This window comes from Cetorhinus maximus, chromosome 7, assembly GCF_964194155.1.
Source record: "Cetorhinus maximus chromosome 7, sCetMax3.hap1.1, whole genome shotgun sequence".
Taxonomy (NCBI): domain Eukaryota; kingdom Metazoa; phylum Chordata; class Chondrichthyes; order Lamniformes; family Cetorhinidae; genus Cetorhinus; species Cetorhinus maximus.
The window spans coordinates 43915055-43927307 of record NC_135885.1 but is presented as its reverse complement, the minus strand read 5'-3'; the positions used below and the strand labels follow the sequence as shown (position 1 = coordinate 43927307).

Below are 12253 nucleotides of genomic sequence, written 5' to 3'. Positions count from 1 at the left end.
TTCATATTTCTCAGCATTAACTGGCATTATAAGGGTGTTTATCATTTCAATCTTATACTACATTGAGTAAAGCCACATTAAACTTTATTAATACTCTTTTCTATCTTCAATGTACACTGGTTGTACATATTTATTCATTATCTACAGGATATTTTGATTAAAAAAATAAGCTGCAGCAAATTCTGATTCTTGCAGACAAAGGTTTTGGAAAAAGTTCTAATCAGAATGTACCAATTTTAATTTTTAATTTTTTTAATAACAGGACATTTAAGTCAGTGATAGCACTAACATCAAACATCCATAGTTGTTGCTTCAGCATATCTCACAGTGACAGTAATGTTATCTCAAGGAGTTATTTAGATATTCCGTAAACTACCAACTGTTACAATCACCTAATTTTTTTAAACTGCGATGTCAATGGTAACTACCACATCTAATCAGAGAAAGAAAAATTAATAAAAAAGTGGATTCTAGTCAGCATCATCATACATAAGCATGACCACAGACACAAAGCTTTGACTAGCTCAAATGCACTCGTGTGTTAAGCATTATCAGCCTTTAAGAGGAACAATTTTGTGTACAAACCTTGAATCATAATTTTGCAACTTGTTCAGTTTATATTGTATTTATTTTCAATTAAAATATGCAAGTATTATCTGATAAAGTTGCTTTAGGAAGAGGTGGTGGTGCAGTGGTAATGTCACTGGGCTGGTAATCCAGAGGTCCAGGCTAATGCTCTGGGCACACGGGTTCAAATCTCACCACAGCAGCTGGTGGAACTTAAATTCAATTAATAAATCTGGAATTAAAAGCTAGTCTCTGTACAAGTACCATGAAACCATTGTTGATCATTATAAAAGCCCACCTGGTTAACTATTGCCCTTTAGGGAAGGAAACCTGCTGTCCTTATCTGGTTACTCCAGACCAGGTAATATGGTTCACTCTTAAATGCCCACTGAAATGGCCCAGCAAACCAATCAGTTGTATCAAACTGCCACAAAGTCCACAAAAAGGAATGAAACCTGACAGACTTCTCTTGCATCAGCTTAGGCACGGAAATGACAATGGCAAACCCAGCCCTATTGATCCTGCAAAGCCCTCCTTACTAACATCTGGGGGCTGTCCCACAGACTAGTCAAGCAGTCCTGACATAGTCATATTCAGTGAATCATACCTCACAATGTCCCAGACACCACCATCGCCATCTCTAGGTGTGTCCTATCCCACCAGCAGGCCAACCCCATCAGAGGTGGCGGCACAGTGGTATACAGTTGGGAAGGAGATACCTCGGGAGTCCGCAACATTGACTCCGGACCCATTATCATGGCATCAGGTCAAACAAAGCTAAGGAAACCCCCTGGTGATTACCACCTACCGGCCCCCCTCAGCTGATGGATCAGTACTCCTCCATGTTGAACACCACTTGGAGGAAGCACTGAGGGTGGCAAGGGCACAGAATGTACTCTGGGTGGGGGACCACTACTGACCAAGATCAAAACTGGGTATCCATGAGGTACTGTGACCCTCAGCAGCAGCAGAACTGAATACAACACAATATGTCACCTCACGGCCTGGCATATCCCCACTCTACCATTACCATCAAGCCTTGAGTGAACCCTGGTTCGATTAACAATGCAGGAGGGCATGCCAGGAGCAGCACCGGGCATACTTAAAAATGAGGTATCAACTTGGTGAACCTACAACACAGGGCTACTTGCAAGCAAAACAACAGACTCAGCATTCAACAGACAGAGCTAAGTGATCCCACAACCAACTGATCTGATCTAAGCTCTGCATGCCTGCCACATCTACTCATGAACGGCGGTGGATAATTAGACAACTAACAGGAGGGGGAGGCTCCACAAATATTTCCATTCTCAATGATAGGAGAGCCCAGCACATCAGACCAAAGGACCAGGCTGAACCACCTTCAGCCAAAGTGCTGGTTGGATGATCCATCTCATCCTCCTCTTGAGGATCTCAGCCTCCTCCTGAGGTCCCCAGCATCACAGATGCCAGTCTTCAGCCAATTTGATTCACTTCATGCTGAAGGCACTGGATACTGAAAAGGCTATGGGCCCTGACAACATTCCAGCAATAGCACTAAAGACTTGTGCTCCAGAACTTGCCACACACCTAGCCAAACTGTTCCAGTACAGCTACAACACTGGCATCTACCCGGCAATGTGGAAAATTGCCCAGGTAAGACCTGTCCACAAAAAGCAGGGCAAATCCAACCTGGCTAATTATTGCCCCATCAATCCACTCTCGATCATCAGCCAAGTGATGGAAGGTGTCATCGACAGCGCTATCAAGTGGCACTTGCTCAGCAATTATCTGTTCATTGACGCTCAGTTTGGGTTCCGCCAGGGCCACTCAGCACCTGACTTCATTACAGCCTTGGACCAAACATGGACGACAGTTGAACTCCAGAGGTGAGGTGAAAGTGTCTGTCATTGACATTAAAGCAGCATTTGACTGTGTGTGGTAACAAGGAGCCCTAGCAAAACTGAAGTCAATGGGAATCAAGGGGAAAACTCTCTACTGGTTAGAGTCACATTGAGGATAATGGAAGATGGTTGTGGTTGCTGGATATCAATTATCTCAGTCCTGGGACACTACTGCACAAATTCCTCGGCCAGTGCCCTGGGCCCAGCTATCTTCAGGTGCTTCATCAATGATCATCCCTCCATCATAAGGTCAGAAGTGAGGATGTTCATTGATGATTGCACAATATACAGCACCATTCGCGACTCCTCAGATATTGGAGTAGTCTGTGTCCATATGCAGCAAGAACTGAACAATATTCAGGCTTGGGTGATAAGTGGCAAATAACAATCACACCACACAAGTGCCGGGCAATAATTATCGCCAACAAGAGAGAATCTAACCATCTCTCCTTGACATTCAATAGCATTACCATGACCGAATTTCCCACCAATAACATCCTAGGGCTTTCCATTTTATCACTGACCAGAAACTGAACTGGACCAGCCATGTAAATACTGAGGCTACAAGAGCAGGTCAGAGGCTTGGAATTCTGTGGTGAGTAACTCACCTCCTGACTCCCCAAAGCCTGTCCACCATCTACAAGGCACAAATCAGGAGTATGATGGAATATTGTCCATTTGCCTGGATGAGTGCAGTTTCAACAACACTCAAGAAGCTCGATACTATCCAAGGCAAAGCAGCCTGCTTGATTGGCACCCCAATCACCACCTTAAGCATTAAGTCCCTCCACCACCAACGAACAGTGGCAGCAGTGTGCACCATCTACAAGCCGCGCTGCTGCAACTCACCAACAGCACCTTCCAAACCCACAGCCTCTACCACCTAGAAGGACAAGGGCAGGAGGTGCACAGGAACACTAACACCTGCAACTTCCCCTCCAAGCCACACACCATCTTAACTTGGCACTATATCATCATTCCTTCACTGTCGCTGGGTCAAAATCCAGGAACTCCCTTTCTAACAACACTGTGGGTGTACCTACACCACATGGACTGCAGCGGTTCAAGGCGGCAGCTCACCATCACCTTTTCAAGTGCAATTGGGGATGGGCAATAAATGCTGGCCTAGCCAGCGACACCCACATCTGTGAAAGAATTAAACAAAGGCAAAAACTGCAGATTCCATTAACCAGTGGGGGGTGGGAAAGAAATATAACCTTTAAATTATTCTAAGGGATACCAGCATATAAAATTTAATCTGTTTATTTCACAGCTATTAACATGTTTATAATTAATGGAATTATGTCTCCTAAAATAATGCAGAAAAGAATTTTAGACTGTATTCATACAGTAATAGCCCATCACACAGGTTATGGGTTTCCTTTTCCGGAAAAGCTGAAGGTGTCTTTGTGATTCTGTGTCCATGATATAACTAAGAATGTCAAAAATGGAATGCACTCTGATTACTGCTTATGTGCCTGGTCCAAGTTTAGATTATAAATGTATACCAATTCCATTTAAAATACATCTTTTCAGTGCTGTTGACATTGTAAACGGTCTAGACAGAGCATTTCAGATGTGACATATTGAGGGCATTTTGGAAGATTTGCTATAAATTGCTCTTTTCTAGCTCAACAGCTTGAATCATCAATGAATACTCTCCAAGTGTGCTATGAAAAATAATCTGCATGCTTCACGGTAACCTGTACTCAATATAAAATCAGCAAAGAGCTCTGAATGGTAGTGTTACTGAGTGAGATGGTGGAACACAGGCCTGCACCTATGACTCCTGATGTAGAATTTCCGTCTCATCCATTCGACTACAGGATAACATTAATCATTGATTTTCCACAGCAAGAAACAGAAAAAAAACATGTGTTGAACACTTTCAAATCCATTATGCTATTTTATTACAAATGGTTCAGTTTAAGGTAAATCTAGATGAGATGATCGGATTCACAGTGACAAGAAGCCTGCTTCTGGTGGCTCAACGACACTGAAATGTATGACATAACCATTCTCTTGTGCTGATTGAGGATCAATGAGAAAACATATCTGCCTGAACTGAGGAGTCATTTTTTCAACTAAAATAGGCAGGAAAAGGAGCAAGGTCCTGACTGCATGGCATCAAAGGTTAAAGAAGTAAAAGTTTCCTGTACAAAAGTGCGAGAGATGTCTTAGAACAGTTTCCCCAGATATAAGTGCTGCATTCAAGACTTGAACAGGCTTTGACAATGAAAGTTAAGAGCTTTTGAGGGCAAAGGAAGCATTTGCTACGATAGCTGATGGGAATCAAGGGAAAAAACTCTCCATTAATTGGAGTCATGCCTAACACAAAGGAAGATGGCTATGATTGCTTTAAGCTAATTGTCTCAGCCTAGGGCATTGCTGAAGTTCCTCAGGGTAGTGTCCTGGGCCCAACCATCTTTGACTACTTCATCAATGACCTTCCCTCCATCACATGTTCAGAAGTGGGGATGTACACTGATGATTGCACAATGTTCAGCACCATTCGTGTCTCCTCAGATACTGAAGCAGTCCATGTCCATATGCAGCAAGGCCTGGGCAATATTCAGGATTGATCTGATAAGTGGCAGGTAACGTTTCCACACAAGTAGCAGACAATGGCCATCAACAAGAGAGAATCTAACCATCTCCCCTTTACATTCAAAGGCATTACCATCGATGAATCCCCCACCATCAATATCCTGGGGGTTACCATTGACCAGAAACTTAACTAGACTAGTTATATAGATACAGTGGCTACAAGAACAGGTTGGAGGCTGGAAACAGAGAGTAACACACCTCTTGACTCCTCAAAGCCTATCCATCATCTGGAAGGCACATGTCAGAAATATGCTGGAATACTTTCCACTTGCCTGGATGAGTGCAGCTCCAACAATAGACTCTCTAATAGCATATCTGTTCTTCCACTACCCAAAGATTAGGAAAGCATGAAAGGATTTGTGTTCAGCGAACAAACTACAATGTCTCTGTTGACTTCCCTGGTGATTCTTATATTCCCAGGTATTGCGCAAATGGTGAAGTTTCTCAATTCATATGGACTGAGTATTCACTTGTGGAATGGTCTTTGACACTGAAGCAGGAGAGAAATATCTGATGAAAGCCCTAAAAAATGTTACAGGACCATGTATAATTAAAGCAAAGCTCATACTGGACCAAATCAAAACAGATTCCACAGAGTTTAAAGAATATCTCAAAATTCATCTCAGTTTTTAAGACTGAAGTATTATAACACATCTTACTAAGTGATTTAAAGATTTGATCATTTCAATTTTCTCAGCCTCAAACAAATAACAAAATTTCCTAGAGGTAATAACATATATTTCATAATAAAACCTGAAATTATTTCTCACCTAAACTTCTCTCACAGACTCAAGTGAGTTATGATGTCTGTGCAACAAGTGCTTTTATTTCCCATAACATGCCTAAGTGTCTCTGTGCATTGTACTTGTATCACATATTCTTCTCCCTCCAGTGAAACTGTTACTCCAGCAGCAGGTTAACTGACTCGCAAACTATCAAGTGGGCAGCACTGAAGAGATGTAGGGTTGAATTCTAGAACATTTATCACATCGTACAAGGGAATTACATCACATTACATGTGCACACAACACAGGATTCAAAGAATCCAACCTGATCTTTCATTGTTTTCCCTCCATTTAAGGGATTGCTTTAAATTTGTGGGCGATCACTAAAACTATGCTGACCAGCGACAGTGCATTGACTCTGTTACATACAAAATTGGCACACTGGCACCATTATTAGCTAATACATTTTGTTCACATGCTGACAGCTTTAGGACCAAGAACGAAAGGACAATTTCGCCTGTTGCATGTCCAAGTATGAAGGAATAGTTTGCAACATGAATGTAGAAATATTTCCTCAAAAACCAGTATTATATTGGGCCAGATTTTGTTATGAGCAGCGAATGAATAACGCTGACTGGGTGGGAGACCAGATTTTCCCACAGGTTTGAGCTTTAGTATGGCAAGCTCCTGTCAGTCAACAGCCAAAAATCACAGCACCCTATACAGAGCATCTGGGACCTGTGCGGACAGGGCTGTGAACAACTGTGTATCTCCTTAACTAATCAGACTGAAGAACCTTTGATGGGGTGTTGCAAGAATCAGTGTTGCAGCGTCAGCTAAATACATTGAAATTTTCTGGTACGAGGCGGCCATTCAACCCAATCTATATGAATGGCTTAGATGAAGGGGTCGAGTACAATATATTCAAGTTTGCTGATGATATAAAACAAGCCGTGAGGAGGACACAAGGGGCAGAATTTTATGACCCCTGCCACACCACCCCTCCCCTCACCTCTGAGGCGAGTTCAGAGGTGAGGGGAGGGCCGTTTGATCAGGCAGGAGGGAGGGTGTAGGATGGACACCCCGCCACCTTCCCGAGCCCCTCTGATCCAGCTTTGGATGGGAAGAGGGAAGGCAGCCTTCCCACCCGGAAGCCAATTGAGGCCCTTATTTACACACTTAAGAGTCACAAGGGCCTCATCATGCCAACTTGAATTCTATCAGCGACCAGCGGGGAGCTTGCCAAATGGGGCAACTGGACAGCAAGCCCTTCAGGGCTTGCCTATGGCCTAAATGAGGGAGGTCCCTTGTACTCACATATCTGTGCCTGAACAAGGGACCTGGCATCAGGAAGGGAGACCCCTTGGGAAAGCACCGCCCTTATTGTTGACCCCCTCTCTAGCATGCACCCCCACCCCTTCCCTGTTACCTCCTTCCTGCTCCACTGACCTTTCTCCATGGATCCATCAGTGATCCCTGGTGAAGGCCCCAGTGCAATACCGGCAGTGGCCACCATTCCCACTCATACTGGAGAGCTACTGGCCTCTGATTGGCTGCCAGCTTTCAGGGTCAGGATTTTCACCCTGAAAGGGGACTGATTCCACAGGATGCCCAATGAACATATGAATTAAGAGCGGGAGTATGGCATTCGGCTTCTTGAGCCTGCTCCACCATTCGATAGGATCATGGCTGATCTGATCAACTCCACTTTCCTGTCTGTCCCTCATAACCCTTGAATCCTTTGCTGATCAAAAATCTAGCAAACTCAGCCTTGAACATATTCAATGGTTCAGCCTCCACTGCTCTCTGGGGAAGAGAATTCTACAGACTAGTGACTGTTAATTAATTCGTTAATCAGTTAAGTGCCTGATTGTCACAAAATTGCTTCGGGCCTCCTGAAAATGTTCAATGTGGGGCTCCCACTGGTTTTCCAACTGGTGGATGTGAACCTTGCCTCAAACATAGGTTGAACTAGTGGACAAGAAGATGGCAGATGTGGGGAAGTGTGAGCTTAAGCACTTTGGTAGGAAGAATAGAAAACAGAATATTTTTTAAATGTTGGGATATTTTTAAATGTTGGTGTTTAGAGGGATTTGGATGTCCTTGTACATGAAAAAGTTAACATGCTAGTGCATCTCGCAATTAAGAAGGCAAATAGTATATTGGTCTTTGTTTTAAGGGATTCAGAGTGCAAGAGTAAGGAAGTCTTGTTGCAACTCTACAGGGCTTTCGTGAGACTACACTTGGAGCACTGCATACAGGTTTGGTCTCTGTACCTAAGCATGAAAATGCTTACCTTAGAGAGGGTTCAATATAGTTTCACTGGATTGATTCCTGAAATGAGAGGGTTGTCTATAAGGAGATACTGAGTTGGGTGGGCCTATACTCCCTGGAGTTAAGAATGAAAAAGAAATCTCATTGAAACATAAGATTCTGAGAGGGTTGATGTTGAGAGGCAATTCCCCATCTAGAACAAGGGCTCACAATCTCAGGATAAGGGATTGGCAATTCAGAACTGAGATGATGAGAAACTTCTTCACTCAATGAGTTATGAAGTGTTGGAATTCTACCCCAGAGGATTGTGGATGCTCAGTTGTTGAATGTATTCAAGGCTGAGATCAATAGATTCTTGGATTCTAAGGGAGTCAAGAGATATGGATATCAGGTAGGAAACTGGAATTGAGATTGAAGATTTGGCATGATCTACAGAATGACGAAGCAGGCTGGAAAAGCGTATGGCCTACTCCTTTTTCTTACTTTCTTATCTTAATGAGCAATGCAGTCTGAATCAGGTGGTATAAGTCAGAAATAAAAGCAAAGAACCGCGGATGCTGGAAATCCAAAACAAAAACAGAAACAGAAATACCTGGAAAAACTCAGCAGGTCTGGCAGCATCGGCGGAGAAGAGCACAGTTGACATTTCGAGTCCTCATGACCCTTCAACAGAGGTCTCTGTTGAAGGGTCACGAGGACTCGAAACGTCAACTGTGCTCTTCTCCGCCGATGCTGCCAGACCTGCTGAGTTTTTCCAGGTATTTCTGTTTCTGTTTTTGTTTTGGTATAAGTCAGAATGTTGAATTCAAAGGTTTAAAAAAAGCAAAAGAGAGAGGAAAAAGAAATATTGGATTGAGAGAGATAAAAGAAACAAAAAAAACAAAAATATTATTTTTTAAACCTGAAGCAATGAGATTTCACACTTGTAAAAATTCATTTTCAGTGCATAGCAGTATTTAAGACTTACCATGCCATTAAAGAGTATTTACGCTGGAATGAACAAGCCCTAACTTTTATGGTGAGTCTAGCTGCATCTATGAGGTAAGTACAGGAACTTCATTTTGTTAAACACAATATACGTGTTTACAATATATTTCAACATATGTTCAATGCTTTTGAATGGTAAATCAGATGCTGAGATGCCAATTTCGGGACGTTTTTGAGGAGTGGGATATTTCAGACAGCAACGTCTGGACTTTTGCATTTAACTGTTCATGGCGGAAATTGGCACATAAATAATGGTCAGCAGTGATTCACCATTGATTTAAACAGGAAAATCTGTCCCAATGACTAGATTATGCAGTTAACGAGGAGCCATGATGAAAAAAAAATTTAACAATAAATCAACCAGTGTAATATTTTCAAAAATTCTATTCTGTTCAGATGCAACCATGAGATTTGGAAAAGGTGTTTTCATCAATAAACTTCAAAAAGTAAATACAAGAGATAATTACACAATTAATGAAATAAAAACAAGAAAATAAGATAACAACCTGCACTAGTTTAGTGTCATGTCCAGTATAGACCACAAGGCCTTGAATCCATTGCGTGTTCCTCAGCTGTGCTCCTCTCAACAGAATTTGATCAGGTCCCACAGGAACAGGACTGCAGCAGGATAATGATAACAATTTTATACTCAAATCTGAACACTGTACACTACACAAATGCACAGCTATTCAATTCAAATCTGTAACTTTAATGATGTAAACTCCAAGGCCACAAACATATGTGCTTATGATATGGCAGAACATTTGAAAAATTATATTTCAAGGCTGGTCATCATGAGAATAAGACAGCCTCAATGGTCAGGAGTTTCTTCCAATGCTTCCAGCAGATGCATCCCAAATTACAGGGAGCACTACTCTTGTCCACCAATGACACCCATCAAGTAGTCTTTGCAATTACTACTCAGGGAAAATGCAGCGACAAGTATAAGGATCTCTGTGATCAATGGGAAAAGATCCAAATTAAAATTGACCAAATGGAATGCAAGACTTAGAGAATGCACTTATTTACAGGCAGCAGGGCAGCAGTTGGCTGAATACTCTGATGAGCCATACAATAAAGCAGGAGGATTTGAGTCTTCGGTAGCAAAATTTTCCACATAAAAATCAACCACACTTTCAGAAGAAAATGGGTGGAAATTAGACATTACCCTGCAGTGATCAGATCCCAAGTGCCCTTGGACTTAGCGTGCTTGTCCATCCTCTAGACAAAAGAATAGGGTATGGTCTCTCAAAATCAAACTAGATGAACAATACGTCAACTTAAATAGCATTTTTAATGGAAATAAACATCCCAAGGCAATGACAGGAACACAATCAGACAAAAATTTGAGGAGGAAATAATAGGAGGGGTGAGTAAAAGGGAAGCAGAGGGGGCTTTAAACTAAATAGCGGGACAAGGGATCAAATTTGAGAAGATATGGTTAATCAAAGAGTAGAGACAAGGCCAGAGAGGAAGGTATGAATGTGAGAAATGACAAACAGACCATGACAGGAAGGGACAGAGAGTACAAATCTAAGAGTACATCAACAGATAAGGCTACATGTTAGAAAAATAATAAAAGGACAAAACTTAAGGCTCTAAACCTGAATGCACGTTGCATTTGAAAGAAAATTGATGAACCGGTAGTGTAAATTGAGATAAACAAGTATGATCTAATAGTCATTACAGAGAGATGGCTGCAGGATAACATAGATTGAGACTTGAATATTGAAGTGTATATGACATTTAGGAAGGACAGGAAGCTAGGAGAAGATGGAGGGGTGGCTCTGTTAATTAAAGATGATATTAGCATAGAGGGGGATGACCTAAGTTCAGGAAACTGGTGGTTTGGGTAGAGATGAGGAATGATAAAGGCAAGAAGTCACTTGTGGGAGTGGTGTACAGGTCACCTAACAATAACCACATGGTAGGACGGGGTATCAAGGAAGAAATAATGGGAGATTGTCAGAAGGGTATGGTTGTTATCATGGGAGATTTTAACCTACATATAGACTAGAAAAATCAGGTGGACAGAGGTAGCATAAATGAGGAATTCACAGAATGTTTTATGGGATTGTTGCTTAGAGCAGCACGTTATGGCATCAACTAGAGAGCAGGCTATACTAGGCCTGGTATTGACCAACGAGATAGGATTAATTAATGACCTCATAGTGAAGGCACCCCTAGGTAGTGGTGATCATAATATGATTGACTTTTACATTCAGTTTGAGGGAGAGAAGAATGAGTCTAAGACAAATATTTTAAGCTTAAATAAGGGTAATTATGAGGGCATGAAACCAGAGCTAGCTAAAGTGAACTGGCAATTTAGATTAAGGAATAGATTAATAGAAATGCAGTAGTGGGGTAGTGGGCATTTAATGGGATATTGCAGAACACACAGGATAGATACATTCCAACGAGAAAAACTAATTCCAAGGGGAGGACTCACCATCCATGGTTAAATAAAAAAGTTAAAAATAGTATCAAATATAAAGAAAAAGCATATAATTGCGCAAAGATGGGTGGCAGGTCAGAAGATTGGATAGAACGTAAAGAACAGCAAAAATGACTAAAAGATTGTTAAGGAGGGAAAAATTAGAGTACCGAGAGAAAGCTAGCTAGCAACATAAAGGCAGATGGTAAGAGTTTCTACAGATATTTTAAAAAGAGTTAATGAAGTGAGCACTGATCCTATAGTAAGCAAATCTGGGGAATTACTAATGGAAAATAAAAAGATGGCAGATGAAGTAAACAAGTATTTTGCGTCGGTCTTCACTATAGAGGATAAATAACGTCCCAGGAGGGATGAATGGTCTCAAGAAAATTACAATCACCAGGGATGTAGTACTTAGCAAATTGTTGGAATGTGGGTTGACAAGTCCCCGGGTCCTGATGGATTTCATCCTAGTGACTTAAAAGAAATGGCTACTGAGATAGTTGATGCATTGGTTTTAATTTTCCAAAATTCCCTAGATTCAAGGTAGGTTCCATTTGATTGGAAAATAGCAAGTGTAACTCCTTTATTCAAAAAACAAGAGAGACTGATAGCAGGAAATTATAGGCCTGTTTAACATCTGTCATAGGGAAAATGTCAGAAGCTATTATTAAGACATTTTAACAAAGCTCTTAGATAAATTCATGGTAATCAGCATGAGAATCAACATGGTTTTATGAAAGGGAAATCATGTTTAACCAACTTATTGGAGTTCG

At 41.5% G+C, this 12253-nt stretch overlaps 1 protein-coding gene across 3 annotated transcripts in view; it reads right to left on the bottom strand.

Annotated features, from left to right (window-relative positions):
• atp8a2 (ATPase phospholipid transporting 8A2) overlaps nt 1–12253 on the bottom strand; it is a 624855-nt gene that overhangs the window by 428353 nt on the left and 184249 nt on the right. For all 3 annotated transcript variants that reach the window (XM_078545400.1, XM_078545401.1, XM_078545402.1), the window contains one exon: nt 9550–9661. In XM_078545400.1, coding sequence (XP_078401526.1) covers nt 9550–9661 — 112 coding nt within the window. The remainder of the gene's footprint in view (nt 1–9549; nt 9662–12253) is intronic.